The sequence below is a fragment of the Parambassis ranga genome, chromosome 2, assembly GCF_900634625.1.
Source record: "Parambassis ranga chromosome 2, fParRan2.1, whole genome shotgun sequence".
In the NCBI taxonomy this organism is placed as follows: Eukaryota; Metazoa; Chordata; class Actinopteri; family Ambassidae; genus Parambassis; species Parambassis ranga.
In genome coordinates, this window is record NC_041023.1 from 46,024,093 (window position 1) to 46,048,330 (window position 24,238).

The following is a 24,238-nucleotide window of genomic DNA, read 5'->3' on the forward strand; positions in this document are numbered from 1 at the left end:
ATCCTGAACATATCGAACCCCCATTTTTCCTGCGAGAATCTGAACGCTCAGATTTTACTGTGAAAGGTATGACCGGAAGCAAGGCGTTTTATTCTGGAAGCCACGCCGGAAGTGTGCTTTTCCTGTAATGGCGGCTGGCTTGACGCTGTTAGCTTAAACTTCATGTGCCAAACTCTGACCGCGGAGCCGCCAGAGATCATGAGACGGGCTGGGCGGCGGAAGCCTGAGGACACGACCGGCGGCCAGGCCGTTACCCCGACTTTACACCGACCTGCCGCCGCTCTCGCTGCTTTTCAGCCCGCTGAGGTCGAAGCGAGCTCGTAGATCAGAAATCAACTTGTGCCGGAGCGCGGAGCGAACCCGGTCTGACAGACCGGACCGGTTCTTTAGTTTGTGAGTTGCTCGTGGTTTGGCCGTCGCGGCGCCATGCTGACGGTCTGCCTGCACAGAGCTCTCCGTCCGGCCGTGCAGAAGTTCCCGGCGGCGCGGAGGCTGCCGGGGACCGGGCGCCACACGCCGAGCTGCGGGATGGGCACACACGGGAGGAACGAGCCGAGGGAGCCGCTCAACTCCCCCAAGAGGGCGAAGGAGTTCATCTACCGGCTGCAGCCGAAGGAGAGGACGTGTTTACTGCGGGAGCTGCAGAGCTTCGAGTCCATGGCGATAGCTCAAGGTAGGAACGGGTCAAAGGTGGAGGCTCGCAGGGCGCGCTGTGATTGGACCAGGGCTACCTGAGCAGGTGGAGCCGGCACTCACACCTGCCCCAGTGACTTCCGGGTCAGCTGACTACATTAAAAGTCTGACCTGGGACCAAACATTTAAAGACATTTATACATAAACCACAACATACAAGAATCTGAGAAAAAAGTTCCAAAACAAACAATAACACAAACATAAACTCATGGATCTGAAGTTTGATCCCTCAGACATGTGGCTTTCATCTGTTTTTAATGTACTTTAAAGCCACGGTGTGGAATGTGTGTGTCCCCCTTGTGGCAGTGAGAGGAACTACACAAACACTGAGCTCAGGATCTTCTCTGGCAGTCATCAGTTACACACTTTCTCTGGAACTTTTCTGGTTTCTGCTCTTTCTTTGTGGATAAGAGTGATAGGTGTGTCTGTGTGTGTCTGTGTGTGTGTGTGTGTGTGTGTGGTTCCTCTTTTGAGTCACACGGGTTTCCTCTGTTTGCTTGAAGGAAAAGTCTGAATGACGGTGACTGCTGAAACGTCTGAGTAATCTCTCCTCAGTGTCTGAGGACACAGATCTTAAACGTCTCGTGGTGCGTTCACTGTCAGGCTCCTGCAGTTCAAACTGTAAAGAGAAGCAGCGCTGCACTCCTCGTCACTTTGTTGTGCGACTCTCCGTGTGTGTGTGTGTGTGTGTTATGTAAGATGCTGATTTGTTGCAGACTTTCTTCTCTGAGTGGATTCAGGCTGTTTGCTGGGAGTGTTCTGCTTTGAGCTGCAGGTCCACACCCACTCATTATCTGACAGTTGTGTAAGAGAGTAGCGGCTGCAGGTGTGGAGAGCCACGACCGAGCTGATCCTGGTCCAGTCCAGTAACCCTGGACCCCTGTGTGTGTGTGCAGAGCCAGGGGGGCTCTCTGTGAACGCAGAGGTGCCTCTGATCATGTGTATGTGTTCTTAAAGTGTTCCAGGGTTCTGTCCTCTGTGGGCTCGGTCCACAGTACGTTATGATGACACCGTTCTATGCGGCGCCGTCCTCCATGTAAATTAGAAAGTTTCGCTCTGAGTCTTTGCTAACAAGCCGCCTCCTTCTCCTCTGTACTTCTCCCACTAACGAGCTGAAGGCCATGACGGCGAGCTCATTAAAACCTCCCTGGATGTCTCCATGTGAGAGGGTGTGACCACACAGTGTGTGTGCATGTGGACTTTACAGTGAAGCAGCTGCAGCTGCTGGAGTCAGTTAGGAGACTGACACACTGGAGAAAGTCATTCCAGCTAGAGTAGGATTGAGCCCAGACAGCCTTTAAGCTGGATGCGTTCAGACCTATTTTCAAATCTGGCTAACACACACTTGTGTCCGCACTCAATCCGGCTTCATCCAGCGTGTTTGGAGGACAGTTTGCTGTCCTCCAAACCACTAGGTGGTGCCTCGTAATATACAGAGTCCGTTCACGTCGCGGTAGGACCGCTTGTGCGCATGCGTCGTGCGTTTTTTTTGTCCCGTGTCTTGCCCCGTAAACCGGAAGTAGCATGTCGCTAGCCGGATTCGCGAGCCACATTTGCGTTCACACCTGAGCCACATTTGAGCCAATCGGCTTGAAATCAAACTGGATACAGCCGGATTCGAGGTGTTCACACTCAGAAAAAAACACATCTGGATTGATCTGGATGCGGCCGAAGCCTGCTTAAGCCACATTTTTTTCCCCAGTGTGAACGGGGTATTAATCAGCTGATCGATTAATGAGATGATGAATCACACGGTGAATCGATCAGCGATCACTGAGCTGAGTGTCTTTAAGACGCATGCTAACAGCTAAGATGAAAACGATGTGTGATTAGTAACTAACATTGTTTTTGAATTTTGTGGATGTTTAAGAACAGATGATGCTCTGGGTTTCTGCTGGAATTGAAGCGGCTCCTCTGAATGTTCAGGCCGTCACACGTGGTTTCCTGGTGTCACGCTCCGTATGAAGCTGCAGAGATGTTCTGTTCTGTTCTGTCTGCTAACAGGAAGCATTCATGTCTGAGAGCAGCTGGCACCAAAAACGGTCCAGAAAAATCAGCCTGTTGAGCTGCAGCTGGTCAGGTGTAGCTGTAGCCTTTAGCTGTTAGCCTTGTAGCATCAGCTAATAAGGAAATCAACAAACAGTAAGTTAGCTGGGTTAGCAGCCAGCTGCACTCATCCACTCAGACACTGTTTAGCTAATGATAACAGCGAGCTAAGCTAAGCTTAGCCAGCTAGCTGTGACTTAGCCACACTGTTGTTATGTAGCTTTGTCGACTTTGTAATACATGCTAATCAAAGAACCCAAAAAGCACAAGCTAGCTCCAGATGAATGCGATGCGCTCACCTGCTCAGACGAACCAGCAGAGCAGCTAGCTGCAGCCACAGCCCTGCCTGTCAGGCCTCACACTGACTCATAAGAATTAGCAACTGGTAGGCTAGCAGTGTAGCAACGGAGAGCCCTCATTAGGGCTGGTGATGAAAACATGCGTTCATTAATTCAGACTGTGTGTGGATGCTCTGTAATTGTGGGGATTTGAATCTGAAATCTGAAATGAAAGCATCAGCCGCTCATTGCCAGCTGAGTGTCTTTAAACGGGGAGCAGATGGCGCTCATCACAACGGCCAAATTAAAATGAGAAGATTAAAATGGTCTTATTTGAGCTGCCGTCTTCCTCTTCAGTCTGAGCTTCAGGTCCTGAGTGTGGTCACCTCAGGCGGAGCAGAGAGAGATCGGCCTCCTCCACAGATGAACTGGTAGAAATAAACCGCCGCCGTGGACGGACACCTTTATTCTCACACACGGGGACGCCCGTTCAGCTCAGGGACAGAGTGCCTGTGAAGTCCTCCCTCTGTTCTGTCCCCGCTGTGGCTCCTCTCTGTGCTGAGAACATGAACAGACCATAATGGACTCCTGAAATTAATTCAGACAAATAAAACAGTCTGCAGGGAGTTAATTAGCACGCCTCCCCAGCCGCCGCAGCACCACGCTATTTCTGTTTGTGTTCATACAAACAGCTTTTATCACAGCGTCCCGGTGGGGGGACTGTGGACTGTGGACACAAACATTCCTGCTGCAGAGTTTAACTCATCAGCTGCAGATCAGCTGAGTGCGGCTCTTTGACTCTTGACTGAAACCTGAGCTGCTCTGTAAATCAGCTCAGACACTGTGTCCTCGTCTCAAAGTGAACAGAGAGCTGACGGTGTGAGATTATATGAAAATACGCTGAAGGGTCGGCAGATTATGAGGCTCTGTCTCTAACTCAAGAAGGGTTAAAGAAGCAGAGCGACAGCCGCTATGAACCCGCAGCATTTTCTTCATTCCTTCTCTGTCCGTCCATGTAGCACTCGAGAGCCCGGCATGCGATGCACATGCACAGCGTGTACACAGTTATCGAAGCATTATGGAACTTTTGTCATATTTTTATTGAAAAAAGTTATATCACGATAATTATCGTCATCATTTTTATCGCCCAGACCTAATTCGAGTACTCAGATCACGCAAAAATGTCGAACCCAGGGTCTCTTGCGCCCAAAACGCTGATCATCCCGCTACGCCACGAGAGAATCATTCTCGATGACACCACTAATGAGTCATGGAATACTAAATTAGTTGTTAATGGGAATCATATCTAATAATAATAAATGCTTCCTGTTAAGGCTACCTGAAGTCATTTACACAGAAACATGCAAATTAGTGTCAATGTAAAAACAAATCGTGATAAAATCGTGATCGTGATTTGATCATTAAAGAATGGTGATATAACATTTTTGCCATATCGCCCACCCCCAGGTATGATGTAAGTTTCTGTGATCTTTGCAAATGCTCATGTGCACTAAAACTTGATTTGAAAAAAATCGTGGATGAAATCGCAATATTTGCCAGAAAAATCGCAATTCAATTTATTCTTAAAATCGTTCAGCCCTAGATGGATGGATGTTTGGATGGATGGATGGATGGGTAGGTGGATGGATGGATGGATGGATGGATGGATGGGTGATGGATGGATGGACTGATGATGGGTGGGTGGATGGAGGATGGGTGGAGGATGGATGGAGGATGGATGGTGGATGGATGATGGATGGGTGGAGGATGGAGGATGGATGATGGATGGATGGATGGATGGATGGGTGGATGGAGGATGGATGGGTGGATGGATGGATGGGTGGATGATGGGTGGAGGGTGGAGGATGAATGATGGGTGGATGGATGGATGGATGGGTGGATGGAGGATGGATGGAGGATGGAGGATGGATGGAGGATGGATGGGTGGATGGGTGGATGGGTGGATGGATGGATGGATGGATGGATGGATGATGGGTGGAGGGTGGATGGGTGGAGGATGGATGACAGATGGATGTTACAGGGCGGTCCAGCCCCTCTCTGTCTGCAGGCTGACATTCAGACCAAGCTGAGTCCAGGTCCCTCGGTGGGCAGCGGTCTGCCCTGCCCTGATCCTCACAGGCTGATGGTTCCTCTCTCCCCGTCTGTCAGGCTGAATGAGAAATGTGCAGATTTCACTGTAATGTAATAATCCATCATAATGATGAATCTGATTCATTAACAGCGCTGGATGGGCGGAGCTTCAGCTCCAGGAAGTCCTCAGCAGTAGGAAGCTGATGGAGCTGCGTGGTTCTGTTCATGATGTTTACGTTTGCACAGGTTTGAGCCTGTTTTTCAGAATAAAAGTAAACCTGCTGAACACCGCCTGCACCGTCAGCATCAGACTCCTGTAGAGAAACTTCCTGGATGGATGCTGTTGCTAAGCAATACTGTGGATCAGAATTTGTTGCTAAGCAACGTTATCTTGTCCCAGGAGGCAGAAGCATCGGTCAGAGCCTCGGCTGAGTCTCTTTACCTGAAACACTGGACTGAAGGATGTGAGGAGTGGTACCGGTCACACACACACACACAGGTTATAAAGTGAAGCACTCAGCAGGTTAAAGCCCGGCTGTAGTTGGTCCGTGTCCCAGAATGCTCCTCTGGCGCTCCTCTCTGGAGTCAGTGTCAGTGTGTGTGTGTGTCTGTGAGTGTGTGTGTGTCTGTGAGTGTGTGTGTCTGTGAGTGTCTGTGTGTGTGTGTGTCTGTGAGTGTCTGTGTCTGTGTGTGTCTGTGAGTGTGTGTGTCTGTGAGTGTGTGTGTCTGTGTGTGTCTGTGAGTGTGTGTGTCTGTGAGTGTCTGTGTGTGTGTGTGTCTGTGAGTGTCTGTGTCTGTGTGTGTCTGTGAGTGTGTGTGTCTGTGAGTGTGTGTGTCTGTGTGTGTCTGTGAGTGTGTGTGTCTGTGAGTGTCTGTGTGTGTGTGTGTCTGTGAGTGTCTGTGTCTGTGTGTGTCTGTGAGTGTGTGTGTCTGTGAGTGTGTGTGTCTGTGTGTGTCTGTGAGTGTGTGTGTCTGTGAGTGTCTGTGTGTGTGTGTGTCTGTGAGTGTCTGTGTCTGCGTGTGTCTGTGAGTGTGTGTGTCTGTGAGTGTGTGTGTCTGTGAGTGTGTGTGTCTGTGAGTGTGTGTGTGTGTGTGTGTGTCTGTGAGTGTGTGTGTGTGTGTGTCTGTGAGTGTGTGTGTGTCTCTGTGTTTCTGTGTGTGTGTGTGTGTCTGTGAGTGTCTGTGTGAGTGTGTGTGTGTCTGTGTGAGTGTGTGTGTGTCTGTGTGTCTGTGTGTGTGTGTGTGTCTGTGAGTGTGTGTGTGTCTGTGTGAGTGTGTGTGTGTCTGTGTGTGTCTGTGTGTGTCTGTGTGTGTGTCTGTGTGTGTCTGTGTGTGTCTGTGTGTGTGTGTGAGTGTGTGCCAGCTGAAATCTTTAATGTCATGTGATCATATGATAATAAACAAACCTCTGATGTGTGTGTTTTTCCCTCAGAGACTCTGGAGCCGTCACCACCGACTGCATCCCAGATCAGATACAGTGAGAGACACACACACACACACACACACACACACACACACACACAGACACACACACACACACTCACAGACACACACACACACACACACACACACACACACTCACAGACACACACAGCGTGGTTCACTGCAGATGGAAGCTCTTTAGTTCTGGTTCTTTGGTCTGAACTTGGTGGAGCCTCCTCAGCTGCCGTCAGCTTAATGTCAGAAACATTTGGACCAATCAGGTTGAAGCTGGATTAACCTGTGCAGTAAATGAACCTGGAGGTCGCTTACATCAGGTCATGATGTTTATCTGAACACGTTATTTAACTCTTGAAGGGCCGGCGGGTTAACGCCTGTTTCCTGTGTTGCAGTTCTGTTCCACAACGCCCTGCCCTTCGTGGGCTTCGGCTTCCTGGATAACGCCATCATGATCGCCGCGGTGAGTGAAGTCATTGAAGCCGTGAGCCGAGCGTGCCGCCGCTGACGGCGCTCTGCTTTGTCTCCTGCAGGGGACGCAGATCGAACTCTCCATCGGGGTCACTCTGGGCATCTCCACCATGGCAGGTAGGAGCGGCACGCCGTCCACGCAGTGACATCCTCAACCGATCGATCATTGATAGACTCGTTGATCAGAAACATTCTGCTCCGACATGAGACCAGTCCGTTCTTCTCTTGTCAAATATATGATCAGACGTACGTGTGATGATGTCACGTCTCTGTGGTCAATATGTGTATTTATTGATCGCTTTATTCATGGCTGCAGGCGCCACTCTGCACTCTCTGTGCATCATAAGTGTGTCTGTGACCACACACAGACACACACTGTGTGGTCACAGACACACGTGTCAGGCAGAGAACCAATCAGCTGCTCGAGTCTGTCGCTGTACCTGCAGGAAGCATTTCATGAGGAGAAGTTTTGAATGTGTGAAGAAAAACACGTTTTTATTCTGACATCAGTCTGAAATTTAACAGAAAAACTCTTCTGACATGAGAGTTTGTGAAAAACGTTTTCTTCATTTTACCTTGAATTGAATTTTACCCTGAATCTGAGCTGAGATCAGAGTGATGGAGAAAAACTTCTACAAGGTCCTGAAACGTCAGAAAACTAGAAGCACTAATGTGACGTGTGTTTAATCTGTGTTTCTTCTCTCTGTGTGTGTCTGTGTGTGTCTGTGTGTGTCTGTGTGTGTCTGTGTGTAGCTGCGGCTCTGGGAAACCTGGTGTCAGATCTGGCAGGACTTGGGTAAGCAGCATTTACTTTACAACACAATAAAGAGTTAAAGGTTCAGTACAATCAAACAGCTGCTCAGCAGCCAGCAGGACGCCATGATGGAGTCACATGACCAACACTGAGAGTCTGTCTGACCTGCAGCTGATCAATGAGGTGTGTGTGTCTGTGTGTGTCTCTGTGTGTCTCTGTGTCTGTGTCTCTGTGTGTGTCTGTGTGTCTCTCTGTGTCTCTCTGTGTGTCTCTGTGTGTGTCTCTCTGTGTGTCTCTGTGTGTGTCTCTGTGTCTCTGTGTGTCTCTGTGTGTCTCTGTGTGTCTCTGTGTGTCTCTGTGTGTGTCTCTCTGTGTGTGTGTCTCTGTGTGTCTCTCTGTGTGTCTCTGTGTGTCTTTGTGTGTCTCTGTGTGTGTCTCTGTGTGTGTCTCTGTGTGTCTGTGTGTGTCTGTGTGTCTCTCTGTGTGTCTCTGTGTGTCTCTGTGTCTCTCTCTGTGTGTCTGTGTGTGTCTGTGTGTCTCTCTGTGTGTCTGTGTGTGCCTCTGTGTGTGTCTCTGTGTGTGTCTCTGTGTGTCTCTATGTGTCTCTGTGTGTGTGTCTCTGTGTGTGTCTCTGTGTGTCTCTGTGTGTGTCTCTGTGTGTCTCTATGTGTCTCTGTGTGTGTCTCTCTGTGTGTGTCTCTGTGTGTCTGTGTGTGTCTGTGTGTCTCTCTGTGTGTCTCTGTGTCTCTCTCTGTGTCTCTGTGTGTCTCTGTGTGTCTCTCTGTGTGTGTCTTTGTGTGTCTCTCTCTGTGTGTCTCTGTGTGTGTCTCTGTGTGTGTCTCTCTGTGTGTGTGTCTCTGTGTGTCTCTCTGTGTGTGTCTCTGTGTCTCTCTGTGTGTCTCTGTGTGTGTGTCTCTGTGTGTGTCTCTCTGTGTGTGTCTCTGTGTGTGTGTCTCTGTGTGTGTGTCTCTGTGTGTGTCTCTGTGTGTGTGTCTCTGTGTGTGTGTCTCTGTGTGTGTCTCTGTGTGTCTCTCTGTGTGTGTGTCTCTGTGTGTGTCTCTCTGTGTGTGTCTCTGTGTGTGTCTCTCTGTGTGTGTCTCTGTGTGTGTGTCTCTGTGTGTGTGTCTCTGTGTGTGTGTCTCTGTGTGTGTCTCTGTGTGTGTCTCTCTGTGTGTGTCTCTGTGTGTCTCTCTCTGTGTGTGTCTCTCTGTGTGTGTCTCTGTGTGTGTCTCTGTGTGTGTCTCTCTGTGTGTGTCTCTGTGTGTGTGTCTCTGTGTGTGTGTCTCTGTGTGTGTCTCTGTGTGTGTGTCTCTGTGTGTGTCTCTCTGTGTGTGTCTCTGTGTGTGTCTCTGTGTGTGTCTCTCTGTGTGTGTCTCTGTGTGTGTCTCTGTGTGTGTGTCTCTGTGTGTGTCTCTCTGTGTGTGTCTCTGTGTGTGTCTCTCTGTGTGTGTCTCTGTGTGTCTCTCTCTGTGTGTGTCTCTCTGTGTGTGTCTCTGTGTGTCTCTCTCTCTGTGTCTCTCTCTGTGTGTGTCTCTGTGTGTGTCTCTGTGTGTGTCTCTCTGTGTGTCTCTCTGTGTGTGTCTCTGTGTGTGTCTCTCTCTGTGTGTCTCTCTATGTGTCTCTGTGTGTGTCTCTCTGTGTGTGTCTCTGTGTGTGTCTCTCTGTGTGTGTCTCTGTGTGTCTCTCTCTGTGTGTGTCTCTCTGTGTGTGTCTCTGTGTGTCTCTCTCTCTGTGTCTCTCTCTGTGTGTGTCTCTGTGTGTCTCTCTCTGTGTGTGTCTCTGTGTGTGTCTCTCTGTGTGTCTCTCTGTGTGTGTCTCTGTGTGTGTCTCTCTCTGTGTGTCTCTCTGTGTGTCTCTCTGTGTGTGTCTCTGTGTGTGTGTCTCTGTGTGTGTCTCTGTGTGTGTCTGTATGTGTCTCTGTGTGTCTCTCTGTGTGTGTCTGTGTGTGTCTCTCTGTGTGTGTCTCTCTCTGTGTGTGTCTCTGTGTGTGTCTCTGTGTGTGTCTGTATGTGTCTCTGTGTGTCTCTCTGTGTGTGTCTCTGTGTGTCTCTCTGTGTGTGTCTCTGTGTGTCTCTCTCTGTGTGTGTCTCTGTGTGTGTCTCTGTGTGTGTCTGTATGTGTCTCTGTGTGTCTCTCTGTGTGTGTCTCTGTGTGTCTCTCTGTGTGTGTCTCTGTGTGTCTCTCTCTGTGTGTGTCTCTGTGTGTGTCTCTGTGTGTGTCTCTCTGTGTGTGTCTCTGTGTGTGTCTCTCTGTGTGTCTCTCTGTGTGTGTCTCTGTGTGTGTCTCTCTGTGTGTGTCTCTGTGTGTGTCTCTGTGTGTGTCTCTGTGTGTGTCTCTCTGTGTGTAGTCTTGCAGGTTATGTGGAGGCTCTGGTTTCCAGACTGGGGATGCAGGTTCCAGATCTGACGCCCAAGCAGGCGGACATGTGGCAGACCAGGCTGAGCTCCCACATGGTCAGACTGAGCCCGTCATGTGTCCATTGATCTGTGATAGTTCTGATCAATACGTCAGGTTAACCCCCCCCCCCCCCCCCCCCCCTGCAGGGTAAGGCCATCGGCGTGTCCATCGGCTGTATCCTGGGGATGTTCCCGCTGCTCTTCCTGAGTGATGATGACGACGAAGAGGCTCCGCCCTGCGGTGACACGGCCTCCTCCTAATGAGCATCATCATCACGCCTCCATCTCACCTCAGACCTGAAGTTTTCGCCGCCGTCCTGCTCGGGCAGCGTCTCAGGCTGCTGATCCTTCGGCGTCGGTTGTGGCGTGGAGGTCTGTCGGACGTGAAGCGCTCGCCTGTCAGTCAGCTGACACTTCCTGTATGACACTATTGAAACGGACGGTTCATTTATGACGTTCTTCAGCCAACACTCTTATTATCTAAACACTATTTATCCAGATGTTCGTGTGACGTCGGCCATCTTTAAACTTCAGCATGGCGCTCTACCTCCAGGAGCGGCGTCTGTGTCTGCATGATGACCGGCTGCCGCTCCGCTGAATGGCTCTGCTCGGGGGAGGGAGGAGGGAGGGAAGGGGGAGGGGGGGAGGAAGGAGGGGGAAGGGAGGGAGGGAGGAAGGGGGGCGAGGGGCGTTCACCCGCACTGCATGCTGTTATTTTTAGTTCTGGACTGATGTGTGTTTTCCAGGGTCGCTCTGTTAGACACACACACACACACACACACACACACACACACACACACACACACACACACACACTCCTGACTCACTTCCAGCCGTCTGTGTAATTAGTTCTTTAGCTTTTGTTTCATCACACTTGAAGCTCCAGATGGTCCAGAACAGCTCATATGGAGAGAACGTGGTTTAACATGTGACTTCTCTCTCTCTCACACACACACACACACACACACACACACACACACACACACACACACACACACACACACACACTCCATCACATGTCGCTCCAGCTCTGTCACAGAAGCCAGTCAGACAGGGTTACTGTGTGTGTGTGTGTGTGTTCATGATATTGTTGTCTGTTTTTAGACTCAGCTGCTGGATCACACTCCGTTTCCCATCATTCTCTCTGTCTGCTCCTCCTGCCAGTGATGTGCTGGTTTTTAATGTAACAGCTGAGTGTGTGTGTCTGTGTGTGTTCAGACTCCACCTGCTCCACGATCAGGATCAATGAGGAGGAATACTGATCTAATGTTTTTCTATCGTCCCTGTTTGAGTTTGAGTTTTCAGTTTGTGTCCAGTTTGATAGAAGCATGTGAGCAGCGGTCTGTCTGTGTTGTGCTGCCATCTTGTGGACAGTCCTGAGCAGCAGCTGTGCATGGATAGGTGTGTGTGCAACATGGAAGGACACGGTGTGTGTGTCTGAAGCATTATTTAAGAACAGTACATTTGGAGTGTTTCCATGCGGCTCAGCAGAGGATGCTGTGTTTAGTCAGCACTAAATAAATGTTACCGGACTTATTCGATGTTTGTGTCTTCATTAAGACAAAAAACCAACTCACAAATATTGAGTTTTATTTTTGTAAAAGCGTCAGTAAACCTCAAACAGCGAGATGAAGCATGTTATGTGGGACTACTTTCTGCAGTGGATTAATACACATCCTTGTTGCTCAGTAACAACGCTCCGTCACTATGGCGACAGTCGTGGCCTGAAGCTGCGCGGCCGTATCATCATGGTGACCGCCTTCAGAGAATAGAAGTCCGAGTCCTTCCAGGAGAACCACACGATGCCGTCTGGACCCAGCAGGTTCTGGGCTTTCAGAGAGTAGCGCCCCCCCCTGCTGGACACACAGAGTGTTTACACACCTTTGCCTCGCGCTTGCAGTGAGTGCCGGCAGTCCTACCTTGTAGTAGACGCCGTTCAGGTTGGCGTGGAAGCACTGGTGGAACCACCATCCCGAGTGGCTGACCTCGGCGCAGATGTCGCCCGTGTCCGGCGTGCTGAACCCGCGCTGGTCGTGATACCAACCGAACGAATCCTCCACCGTCCCACTGAAACCGGACACGTGGAGGCGGTACCGGTCCTCCTCGCCTTCTATCCTGCAGCAGGAGAACACAAGGGTTTATTGTCATAAAGTCAGGGTTCCAACAGCTGCAGTTCTGAGAGTGTCCACTTGAGGCTGGTCCGCAGTCAGACCTCCGTGTTAAATACCTGAAGGTCTGGTACAGGGCGTATCGCTGGCCGTGGCTCCAGTCCTGCAGGTCGATGCGGAGGCTGTAGTGGCCCTGGTTGGTCAGCAGGTGGAGGTGTTGGTTGCCCAGCCAGTGTTCTCCCCGCGGTTCTCCGAAGCCGTCGCGATACTCCGACCAGCCGCGGTTAAAGCTCACGGAGCCGTCGCGCCGCCGCTGAAACACGGTCCAGCCCCCGCCTGATGCACACACGTTAGCAAACACACACAGCAAGACTAGCTTCAACACAAGGTGCACAAGGTTGGCGTGACTGCACAGCTCTGAGTCAGCTGATGCAGTCACATGTTTGAACGGACGATTCTGAGTTCTGACAGGAAGTTTGAACGTGTTTATGTGAAGTCTGAACGTGGAGCGCTGGCGTCACCTTCGGTCTCCATGTCGCAGTACACCGGCAGGGTGGAGCCTGGAGGCAGGACGATGGTGTAAACACCGGAGTGATGGACGCCGCTGTGGTGCAGAGACGCACAGTCTGAGGGACACAGAGACAGGAACTGTCCATCTGAGGGAGAAACACACACAGACGGGTCAAACGTTCTGACGATGTGTCGTCCACACCCTGAACCTCATGTGTACCTGGTGTGTCCCGCATGCTGAGCGATGGCGGCGTCCTGATGAGGTTGACGGTGCAGCCCGCGCTGCGGCTCGCCTGCTGCACGGCGGCTGACAGGTTGCGCAGCTGCGTCTGCAGCTCGTGCAGCAGCGCCGTGTGCACGTGGAGCAGCGTGTCGGCCTCGGCCTGACGTAGCTCCAGTGACCGCAGCCGCCGGTCGAAAGTCGAGTTCAGACCGGCGCCGCCTTCACCCTGAGAGACAGAGAGACGTGTCAGAACTCAGAAAACATCTGTTAACAGTGACCCCTGTGGCCGTTCAGTGAACTGCAGTTAGCATCCTGCTAGCTGGCTTACATTAGCTTCTATTGCTAATGTTAGTACCTCTGGCAAAAGAATTTCCTTTAGGACTAATAAAGTTTTATCTTTAACTGATTTAGGATCAGCCTGAACCAATGATCAGCTAATGATCGCTAACGATAACAAGCTAAACTTAGCCAGCTAGCTGTGTGTGAGCTGTGCTCAGTGAGCGCCACCTGCAGCCTGGACGCTCCACTGTGGATCAGCCACACTCAGACGGACCCCGGGCCGCAGGCCTGCAGCTAATCCTGTTAGCATTCAGGGTTAAGGAGGACTTAGCAGGTATGAAGACAGAGAGCTGGACCTGCTGTGTTCCTCCCTGTCACATGCTCTCTTTCAGCCAATGAGGCCTCAGCGTCACACCGACATCACCGAACACCCACCTGCATCTCCAGCGCCCTGACCCGGTGCTGGTGGTTCCTCAGCTCCTCCTGCAGCTCTGACATGGTCCCCCTCAGCTCCTCCAGCTGCTCCTTCCGGTTCTGGTTTTCGTGCAGCCAATAGGAGACGTCGTCCGTGCAGCGGAACACGTCCGGGCAGCGCCGCTGTGGGTTCCCCACGGGCGGCAGCGTGGCCGTCAGCCGGCACTGACCGCTGGACGTCAGCTGGCTGCTGTGCTCGCCGCACCGGCCCGGTGGACCGGCGGTCTGGTTGGTGGCGTTACGCCCTGAATCTCGGACTGCTGGGGGGGCGTCGGGGCTCGGGTCAGTGTGAACGCTGAGCAGGGAGTTTGGAGGGTGCCAGTCAGCGTCCTCGTAGTTGTCTTTGTCCATATCTGGGACGTCCCAGTTTGTGTCCATGTTGGGGCCTGTTTGGACATCCATGTCCAGCACACCTGCGTCTGTCTCTGTGAGGATGTTGGGGTGGACGTCTTCGTTGTGTCCAATGTCTGAGCGTTCGTCTGAGGAGAAGAGGACAGAACACCAGGACCCCACGAGGACCAGGGTCAGCCACGTGGACCGACACCTCATCCTGAACTTTCAGAGACTCGGCCTGCATGCAGGGAACCAGGATCTGTCTCAGGGACTGCATCAGAGTCCAGCTTCATGGCAGCAGGATGAGGTGCATCCAGCTTCACCTCAGGACCACAGGGAGCTCTCAGAGACCTGAAACAGGCACAAGAACAACGAAGGTTCATGAGCAGGACCCAAGTACGAAGGATGGAGAAGCCTCAGTGTGGAGGCTCCGCCCATCGCCGTCCTGGCAGCGCCTGAGTACCCTAAAGACATGTGAGACGTGTCCACACAGTTCACACATGGTCCATGTCTACCTGTTCTCTCTGTGGCCACCAGGGGGCGGGGTCTGGTCTGAGCGGCTCAGTCCAAACTAGAACCCACGAGACGTCAGCAGAGTCACACATCCACGAGCAACATCCAGGACCAACAGAACCCGAGAGGAGCGGTGGAGCTGCCGTCCTGCTGCCGCCTGCAGAGTGTGTGTCTGTGTGAGTGTGTGAGACATCTTATCCTGATAATCCTCTCAGGGTCAGTGGCAGCTGTTGGCCTGTGTGTGTGTGTGTGTGTTTAATGACTTAATCATCTTGTAGTTGTTGGTCAGTTATTGATCACTCGGGTCTGTCCAGGTGTTCGTCAACACACTGTGATGTCACCAAGCAACGCACAACATGAAAACAGACACAAAACCAGTCTGTGTTCTCAGACAAGCTGAGGACACGTGTGTGTGTCTGTGTGTGTGTGTGTTTGTGTCTCTGTGTGTGTGTGTGTGTGTGTGGCTCTCTCTCTGTGTCTCTCTCTCTCTCTGTGTGTCTCTGTCTGTGTGTGTGTGTGTGTGTCTCTCTCTGTGTGTGTGTGACTCACAGCTTTGTCTGCCTGTGACATGCTGGTTCAGTGTTAATCTGTCCCACTGACATTTACACACACACACACACACAGTTGTTGTTGTTTGTGTTCAGCTGTGTGTGTCTGAGTGTTGTGTTGGGTTCATGTATCTGTGTGTTTGTTGTTGTTGTCGTCTGCTGAACAGCTGCTGAACCTGAGTGATCCAGGCTGGGAGGAGCTAACATGCTAACACACTAACATGTGTTAGTTTCCCATCATCCTCTGCTCCTCTGAAAAACGCACAACTGTCTGTGACAATGAGCGGCAGCAGAGACAGCAGAGCCCAGTGAGCCTCAACCACACTCACACACACACACACACAGACACACACACACAGACACACACACACACACAGACACACACACACAGACACACACACACAGACACACACACACACAGTCCAAACATAGCTTGCAGGATCATTGGCTGAACTTTGACCTTGGACCAGTGAGGATGATCAGATGGAGCTGAGGGTCTGAGTGTGAGAGCAGCGTCCGTCCAGCAGAGGGCAGCGTTTCCTCCTGATATAAACTGAGGCCTGCAGCTGCGAGCAGGTCTGGACGAGCCCTGACCTGCAGCCTGTGCACAGCAGGCTGCTCCATGATGAGACTGTGTGAGAGTCTGTAAACTGACTCTGGCGTTCTGTCAACCTACTGACCTGCAGCAGCTTCAGACCGCCGAGCTGCATGAGGATCAGTACTGTGAGGTTCAGGCTGGAGGTTTGGATCCAAGCTGTTGTTGTGCGGCAGCTGGTGACATCACAAACCCCCACACGTCTTCCAGGCTTCAGGCTCTGGGCTGGAGTTCAACCATGGGAGGTTCTGACCAATCAGAGTCCTGTGCTGTCAGTTCTGTTTGTGTTCACTTGCTGGTTTGGAGCAGCATGGAGCCTCCTGCTCTTCACCTGGAGTCCAGAACCTGTTCTTCAGCCTGATCAGCTGGACCCCTGTGACAGACGTTGACTGACAGATCGTCCCGTGGACTGGTTCTGTGGACCGTCCCACTCTTGGTGCAGGAAGCATTCTGACCCGAGGCCCGAGCAGTTGAAGGAAGCTCGGGATCTGTTATCCAGTCCTCAGACTTTGGAGCTGACCCGAGTCAGCTGGGGTCACTGTGCCGGAGGTCATGACTGCGTTTGGGTCTGGAGTTCAGAGGATTGATCCCAGGAAGTCTAATCGATTGATTTCTGCCGTGTGAGTTATAACATGAGAGATAAAATTCTCCGACCTTCAGAGCGCTGAGGAGTCTCTGCATTGATCCCTGATCAGGCAGGAATGCTGCCTGATTGGTTGATTGGAGATTGAATGTGCTTCTATCAGACCTGTTTACTCTGTCTGCTACATGTTGTTGTTGTTGTTGTTGTTGTTGTTGAAGTCTCCTCGCTGTGCCACGTTGTCAGAATACCTCGGCCGGCAGGTTCAGACACGTTCATGGACCTTTACGCTGTAAGACTCTGTGACCCTGAGCGGAGCTGAGGGACAGTCTGACAGATGTTGGCCTCTGGATGCATGGATCATGTTTAGGACCGGAGTGACGAGAACCAGACGCTCAGAATAACAACACGAAAACTGGAAGTGAACGCATCGTCAGCTGGAATCCAAGCAGCACGTGGAGGAGGCAGCGCCCCCCTGTGGTTAGATGTGTGTGACCTGGACCCTCACTGTCAGTCAGCATGCTCCATCCTGTCTCAGGAGCTGCAGGTCGGACAGTGGACTCTTGAACAAACACCCCGAGCCGCCGCGACATCTGCTCCGTATCGACCGGCGTGCTCTGCTCCCCGTCCATCGGAGCAGAAGGCTTCTCCTCCTACAGTCTGCATGGCAACCGGGCTGCGGAGGCTCAGGCGCTCCCAGGGAGGTAAAGGGTTAAACTCAGATGAAGTGTCGCTCTGTGGTTTGCTCTTAGTTTCTGTAGTTTTCTGTCCGATGAAGTTCACCAGCAGCATGTTCATATTCTGCTAATGAATGCCCCCCTCCCCCGCCTCCCCCGCCTCCCTCCTCCCCCCCCCTCCCCCTCCTCCCCCTCCTGCTGACGCTCAGTGTTTGTCTAAGGGTTTAATGTTTAGCTCGCTCACACTTCTCTCTCACCAGTGGCTGCCCCTGGCTTCCAGACCTGTGAACTCAGAGGAGCTCCAGCTCAGCCGTCGGTGTTTGGATGTGACGCTCGCCTCTTCCTCCTCTTCCTCCTCTTCCTCCTCTTCCTCCTCCTTTGGCTTGGTCCTCTGCAGCTTTCTTCTGTGAGCGGCTGAGGGAAGATGGGACCCTGTACAGCAGGCAAGAACCAAACACACACTCACAATGAATCCATTACCTGGGAGCTGTGAGGGTGAAGGAGGTCGGAGGTCGGAGCGCTGGCAGAGCTCCCGGCTCTTCCGTCTGTCCTCTGTCTTCTCTCTGGCTCACTCAGTCGTCCTCTGTGTCTCCATCAGTGTCTCCCTCCAAGGATGTGCAGGCAGGTGGAGGAGGTCAGGGTGGAGCCCGCATGAGGAGCCGCAGTGATGGGAGCAGGTACAGCAGGAGGGCGGGCGGCGGCCCGGGCGCCTCCTCCTCCTCCTGCTCGGCCCCGGCGCTCTCCAACCCCAAATCAGGTAAAACAGACGTTTGTGTTTAACTGTAAAGACGTGATGTCACTTCCTGTAAAACACCTTCTTCCTGTTCCCATGACAACGTCTCAGTGCTGAAGAGACCTGTGAGCACAGAGGAGCTGCAGACACCAGGAGGACCCTACATCAGGAAGACCTTCACTGTACGTACGGCTGCCACCACCGAAGAAGAAACACGCCGCCTGTGAGCACGTTAAACCACAGCTGTCTGTGTGTGTGTGTGTGTCTGTGTGTGTCTGTGTGTGTCTGTGTGTGTCTGTGTGTGTGTCTGTCTCTGTGTGTGTGTGTGTGTCTCTGTGTGTGTCTGTGTGTCTCTGTGTGTGTGTGTCTCTGTGTCTTTGTCTCTGTGTGTGTGTCTGTCTGTGTGTGTGTGTGTGTGTCTGTGTGTCTCTGTGTGTGTCTGTGTGTCTCTGTGTGTGTCTGTGTGTCTCTGTGTGTGTGTGTGTGTCTCTGTGTGTGTGTGTCTCTGTGTCTTTGTCTCTGTGTGTGTGTCTGTGTGTGCGTCTGTGTGTGTCTGTGTCTCTCTGTGTGTGTCTGTGTGTGTCTGTGTGTGTCTCTGTGTGTGTCTCTGTGTGTGTCTGTGTGTGTGTCTGTGTGTGTGCAGATTGTAGGTGATGCGGTGGGATGGGGGTTTGTGGTCAGAGGGAATCAGCCGTGTCACATCCAGGCGGTGGAGCCGTGTGGTCCGGCTGCAGCTGCAGGGATGAAGGTGATTGATTCCTTTGTTTACAGAACTTATATGACCAGCGGTGGAAAGTAACTAAGTATTTATACTTGGTTACTGTACTTAAGTGATGTTGTATGTATTTATACTTCAGTAAAAATAATAGTGCTTTATACTCTGACTCCATGTTTCAAGCTTCAGTACTTCACCACTGTTTATAATATGAATCTATATGGTCACCTATCACTGACTCAGTATGAGCAGATAAGGGCTGTACTGTACTTCTCTGGGAAGCCATGAAGGAGCTAAGCTAGTTAGCTGTGGCTTGGTGTGATGGGCAGCCATGTTGGTGCAGTTCACTGAGCAGCCACGGGGGGGCGCTGTCTCTCAGCCTGTGTTTGTGGTCCGCAGGTTTGCCAGTTCGTGGTGTCGGTCAACGGGCTGAACGTTCTTCACCTGGACTATCGCACCGTCAGCCACCTGATCCTGACGGGGCCGCGCACCGTGGTGATGGAGGTGATGGAGGAGACGGAGCACTGAGGACACACACAGGTGGAGGACAGTTTGGACCGATGGAGGCGTTCTCAGAATAATGAGCTCGCCCCCCCCGCCCACCAACCATCGGCTCCTCTTTGTTGGATGATGTCACAGGTGTGTTTTTGGATAAATGCATCATGTGACCTGCAGCTGGGACTGTGTCCGCCAGAAACCCTGGACGGGTCCGACGCAGCAGGAGGCTCCTCCTGGATCTGATGATGGACCACGTTTCTTTTATTTATGTCAAACAGCCGCGATTTTCTGTGTGGAAGAAACTTGTAGAAATGTAGAACAGACACACATCACTTACCTCCACCCATCAGAGCACACACACACACGCACACAGACACACACACACCCACAGACACACACACACTCTGTGTTTACCTTTCCATCTGAAAGGAAGTGGGAGCAGGGAGAAGTGTGAGGGAGCAGCTACTTAGCGAGCAGGCGGACTGTAGCTGGAGTGTTTTGTTTTGAAACCTCTGTGTGTGTGTGTGTGTGTGTGTGTGTGTGTGTGTGTGTGTGTGTGTGTGTGTGCGTGCGTGTGTGTGTGTGCGTGTGTGTGCGTGTGTGTGCGTGTGTGTGTGTGGGGGGGGGGGGGTCTCTTGTATGTCTAACGCTGCTGTTCATGGAGGATCAGAGCTGAGGATGGAAACATTAAAGACTTTCACTGATAACTGCTTTGCTTCACTCCGGTCCATGTGACATCATCCAGGATGACCCCCCCCCCCCCCCCCCCCCACATATCTTCCACTGATGCACCATGTTGACAGTGATCCAGCTCCTTCCTGTTTTATCCACATGACCTCACAGATCTCAGCAGGATGTGGCGTGAACACCAGGCCGTGCAGGAAAAGGTTAAACTCATGATCCTGACAGATCAGTGAATGTTCTGGAAACATCAGAGGGGGTCACCCGGCCGCTGGGCCCGAAGCCCACGCGGGCCGACCCCTCACTCCTTTGTGTTTTGTCGGTCTTACCTTGTGTTCCTCTGCCTGAGTTCTTCCTGTGAAATAGAAGTCATAAATAAAAGCCCGCTGGCTGACAGACTCTTATTATTGAGGGTTTAAAAAGTGGGGCAGAGGTCACAGAGGTCAGAGGTCATGCATGAGGTGAAGAACATAAAGTGTCAGAGCTGGAAGATGGAGGGTTTCTGTCAGGTCCAGGTCCAGGTGGTGCAAATGTGTGAGCCTGCAGTCTGCAGTCTGACCAGGTGGTGGCAGCACCTCCATGGAGGCTGAATCTGAGAGTGAGACCAGACCTCAACTCTGTTTATATTCTAATACTGTTAAAGGTCGTGTAGAATGAATGGCTTCTTGCTCACATGGCCAGCTTCATCCAGGCTCCACCTCTCTGCCCATCTTTGGGTCGATCAGGCGCGATCAGGTGATCGGGTGGGGAGCCTGCTTCATCACCAGGAGCGCCTCTGGAGCTGAAGCTTTAATAAATGAAGATTATTCACAGACAGTGCCGGCTGTCAGCACAGGAACGGTTAATATGCAGGTCATGAAAAGGTCACAGAGGTCATGTGAGGTCACTGCAGGTCAAAGATGTTGTGAAACACTTCAGGAACGCTCACGTCCTCCGCCGCTGACGGGGTGACATTCCTGAAGCTTCCAGAGGATTCCAGGTGAGAGCAGCTCCGGCTTGTAGAGACACATTCTGAGCAGGAGCAGGACTCAGTGTCTGCAGGCTGCCGGAGCTGCTCCGTCTGCAGGCTGCCGGAGCTGCTCCGTCTGCAGGCTGCCGGAGCTGCTCTGTCAGCAGGCTGCTCTGAGCTGCTCTGTCAGCAGGCTGCCGGAGCTGCTCCGTCTGCGGGCTGCTGGAGCTGCTCTGTCGGAGCTGCTCTGTCTGCGGGCTGCTGGAGCTGCTCTGTCGGAGTTGCTCTGTCTGCGGGCTGCTGGAGCTGCTCTGTCGGAGCTGCTCTGTCTGCGGGCTGCTGGAGCTGCTCTGTCGGAGCTGCTCTGTCTGCAGGCTGATGGAGCTGCTCTGTCTGCAGGCTGATGGAGCTGCTCTGTCGGAGCTGCTCTGTCTGCGGGCTGCTGGAGCTGCTCTGTCGGAGCTGCTCTGTCTGCAGGCTGATGGAGCTGCTCTGTCTGCAGGCTGATGGAGCTGCTCTGTCGGAGCTGCTCTGTCTGCAGGCTGCTGGAGCTGCTCTGTCGGAGCTGCTCTGTCTGCAGGCTGCTGGAGCTGCTCTGTCGGCAGGCTGCTCTGTCTGCAGGCTGGTGCAGCTTCACGGTGCTGATCCATTCACCTGCACTGCCTTCTGCTGGTAGAACCAGGAACTGCTGGGTGCATCTTCCTCCTCCATAAAGATATTGATCTGTTCACGTCCCGATCAGTCAGTCAGCCCTGCACAGGGGACACACAGAGGTCCAGAGTTTACAGGCGTCTGCAGAATATTCAGTATTCAGAGTATTCATTATGTATAAAGATATTTTAGTGTTTGAATACACGTGTCACTGAGCATGTCCCTGTGTCCCACATCACTTGTGTGTGAGTTGTGAACATGCTCGAGCAAAGACACAGTGTTGTGTGATGCTGGAAACACAAACACACACAAGCTTCTGAGGGGAGATCGAGTTGTGCTTGTGTTCAGTGTGTAGACTTTGTTAGCCTTGTGTGTGTGTGTGTGTGTGTGTGTGTGTGTATGAACAGTGTGTACACACTGAGTCTGATGATTTGGGACAACAGAAGGGTCAATATGATTCCACAGGAAGTCCAGAAAGTTCTGAAACTTTTCATCTTCAGTGAAGGCTGTGAGGAGGAAGAGGCTGTGAGGAGGAAGAGGAAGAGGCTGGAGGAGGAGGAGGCTGGAGGAGGAGGCTGGAGGAGGAAGAGGCTGTGAGGAGGAAGAGGCTGTGAGGAGGAAGAGGCTGTGAGGAGGAAGAGGAAGAGGCTGTGAGGAGGAGGAGGAAGAGGCTGTGAGGAGGAAGAGGCTGGAGGAGGAGGCTGGAGGAGGAAGAGGCTGTGAGGAGGAAGAGGAAGAGGCTGGAGGAGGAGGAAGAGGCTGTGAGGAGGAAGAGGCTGGAGGAGGAGGAGGCTGGAGGAGGAGGAAGAGGCTGGAGGAGGAAGAGGCTGTGAGGAGGAAGAGGAAGAGGCTGGAGGAGGAAGAGGCTGTGAGGAGGAAGAGGCTGGAGGAGGAGGAAGAGGCTGTGAGGAGGAAGAGGCTGTGAGGAGGAAGAGGCTGGAGGAGGAGGAAGAGGCTGGAGGAGGAAGAGGCTGTGAGGAGGAAGAGGCTGGAGGAGGAAGAGGCTGGAGGAGGAGGAAGAGGCTGGAGGAGGAAGAGGCTGGAGGAGGAGGAAGAGGCTGGAGGAGGAAGAGGCTGGAGGAGGAAGAGGCTGGAGGAGGAAGAGGCTGGAGGAGGAAGAGGCTGGAGGAGGAGGAAGAGGCTGGAGGAGGAAGAGGCTGGAGGAGGAGGAAGAGGCTGGAGGAGGAAGAGGCTGGAGGAGGAAGAGGCTGTGAGGAGGAAGAGGCTGGAGGAGGAAGAGGCTGGAGGAGGAGGAAGAGGCTGGAGGACTGAGCAGAGCGTGCTGCAGACTTCCTGGTAAATATGTATGATTATGATAATGTGAGGGGCCTTCATGTCTGCTGCTGGTTAGGAGAAGACTCACAGAGCAGAAACCTGCACCTGAGGACGCACAAAGTAACACAACACGACCCAGGAAGGCTCAGTGTTCAGACAGACAGACGGCGAGGGTGTTGGGTGGAGGCTGCTTCAGCTCAGGGACACGCCTTTGTCAGGTTTACAGCCACCTGCCCGCCGCCCGCCGCCGCCCCGCCGCCAGCGCACGGCCGGCAGACACACACAGACACACACATTCTGTTCCTGCAGCAGCATTTTTGTGCGGCCTCGCCTCACATTAAAGCAGGTTACAGGAATGAATAGCTGCAGGGCTGGATGGTGGTGAGGCGGGAAACACCCATCAGCCCACTGCAAGTCTCAACTCAGAGGAGGAGGAGGAGCAGGAGGAGCAGGAGGAGGAGGAGCAGGAGGAGCAGGAGGAGGAGGAGCAGGAGGAGGAGGAGGAAGCTGTCAGAGAGGAGCAGGAGGAGGCAGGAAGTCAGACAGGCTGGCCTTCAGAATAAAAGAGGCATCAAAAGAGGAGGACGCTGGGAGAAGTCTGAGGAGGCTCAAACTGTTTCTGTGTGTGTTGATGTTTGTGTTTAGTTTAAACACTTTGCTGCCTGTTTTGAAACGGCCCACAGTTCACAGTCTGCTACAACCTGTGTGTTTTGTCTGCGCTCATTGCCCCGCCCCTCCGCCCATATTTGGACGGAGGGGACTAACTTTAACTGAGCGTCAGGCGGCCTCTCCTTCAACGCTGTCGAACGTTTTTTTAAAGTCTGAAGTTGCTGCTTTCTTTTTTTTTACACTTTGAAAAACTGCAGTTATGAGCCCGACCACTGGGGGGCGCGTCACCCCTCATCTAGCAGCAGCCTCCGGGGCTCAAGCTGGATCCATACTCCACGAGAACAGAGACCTTACGCCCACAAAATGACGTCATTTTCTCTCGGACCGCCTGTATCATATCTCATCATATCTGTATCTGTGGTCTGAAAACATGAGCAGGATGACCGCCTGCAGAGCGCCCCCTGTGGCACAGGAGGGTCACACCGTGGGACTTCTCTCCGTGTTGAACCTGCGTGTGCTTTTATTTTGAAAGGGCCACCGGTAGTGCCGCGCGCCGTGCCGCGCAGCTTGTGCGCAGGTCCACACGGAGAGTTGCTGAACAGCGGGTCAGAGTCGCTCCGTGGACGGTGCTGAGCGCGTGCAGCCGAGCGGAGCAGCGCGGCGGGAACATCAAAGCAGGTAAGCGGCTCCGCACTTTGACACGCGCGGCTGAGAGCGCGCCATTTATCCACAAAGAGCGCGGCAGCGCGCGGGGGTAGAGAGGAGGAGGAGGAGGAGGATGAAGCGCGGATCGATCCGCGGCGCACCGCGGGTCAGGATCCGAGCCTCCTGCAGCCAGGGGTCCTCAGGGGCAGCACGAGAGGACTGAAGGAAAACTTTAACTGACAGGTCAGGACGGGTTAACTCTGAAACACCTCAGACACAGTCACAGGTGAGAGCTGCACCTTCAGCCGAGCCGCCGAGGGACAGCTGCCCCACAGACAGACAGGGAGAGAGAGACAGAGACATGAGGACAGAGAGAGGAGAGAGAGAGAGAGACGTGAGGACAGAGAGACAGGTGAGAGCGCCCCACAGACAGACGGGGAGAGAGACAGAGAGACTGAGGACAGAGAGAGAGAGAG

The 24,238-nt window shown here is 52.7% G+C and overlaps 3 protein-coding genes across 3 annotated transcripts; 2 read left to right on the forward strand and 1 right to left on the reverse strand.

Moving 5' to 3' along the window:
- The first annotated feature begins 135 nt into the window (after positions 1 to 135).
- tmem65 (transmembrane protein 65) lies at positions 136 to 10,784 on the forward strand. Its single transcript, XM_028399087.1, has 7 exons — positions 136 to 673; positions 6,541 to 6,585; positions 6,941 to 7,008; positions 7,079 to 7,133; positions 7,770 to 7,812; positions 10,118 to 10,223; positions 10,314 to 10,784. Exons 1-7 carry the CDS (start codon positions 427 to 429, stop codon positions 10,425 to 10,427), a joined length of 678 nt encoding a protein of 225 aa, XP_028254888.1. The 5' UTR covers positions 136 to 426; the 3' UTR covers positions 10,428 to 10,784.
- Positions 10,785 to 11,871: 1,087 nt separating this feature from the next.
- On the reverse strand, positions 11,872 to 17,121 carry LOC114445192 (fibrinogen C domain-containing protein 1-like). Its single transcript, XM_028420153.1, has 9 exons — positions 16,987 to 17,121; positions 14,609 to 14,664; positions 14,347 to 14,444; positions 13,722 to 14,239; positions 12,987 to 13,233; positions 12,796 to 12,930; positions 12,394 to 12,610; positions 12,078 to 12,281; positions 11,872 to 12,019 (listed from the first exon to the last, which is right to left on the reverse strand). Exons 1-9 carry the CDS (start codon positions 17,119 to 17,121, stop codon positions 11,872 to 11,874), a joined length of 1,758 nt encoding a protein of 585 aa, XP_028275954.1.
- Positions 17,122 to 17,473: 352 nt separating this feature from the next.
- LOC114445202 (DEP domain-containing mTOR-interacting protein-like) lies at positions 17,474 to 19,303 on the forward strand. Its single transcript, XM_028420165.1, has 5 exons — positions 17,474 to 17,510; positions 17,605 to 17,763; positions 17,851 to 17,921; positions 18,383 to 18,487; positions 18,854 to 19,303. Exons 1-5 carry the CDS (start codon positions 17,474 to 17,476, stop codon positions 18,980 to 18,982), a joined length of 501 nt encoding a protein of 166 aa, XP_028275966.1. The 3' UTR covers positions 18,983 to 19,303.
- The last annotated feature ends 4,935 nt before the right edge of the window (positions 19,304 to 24,238 follow it).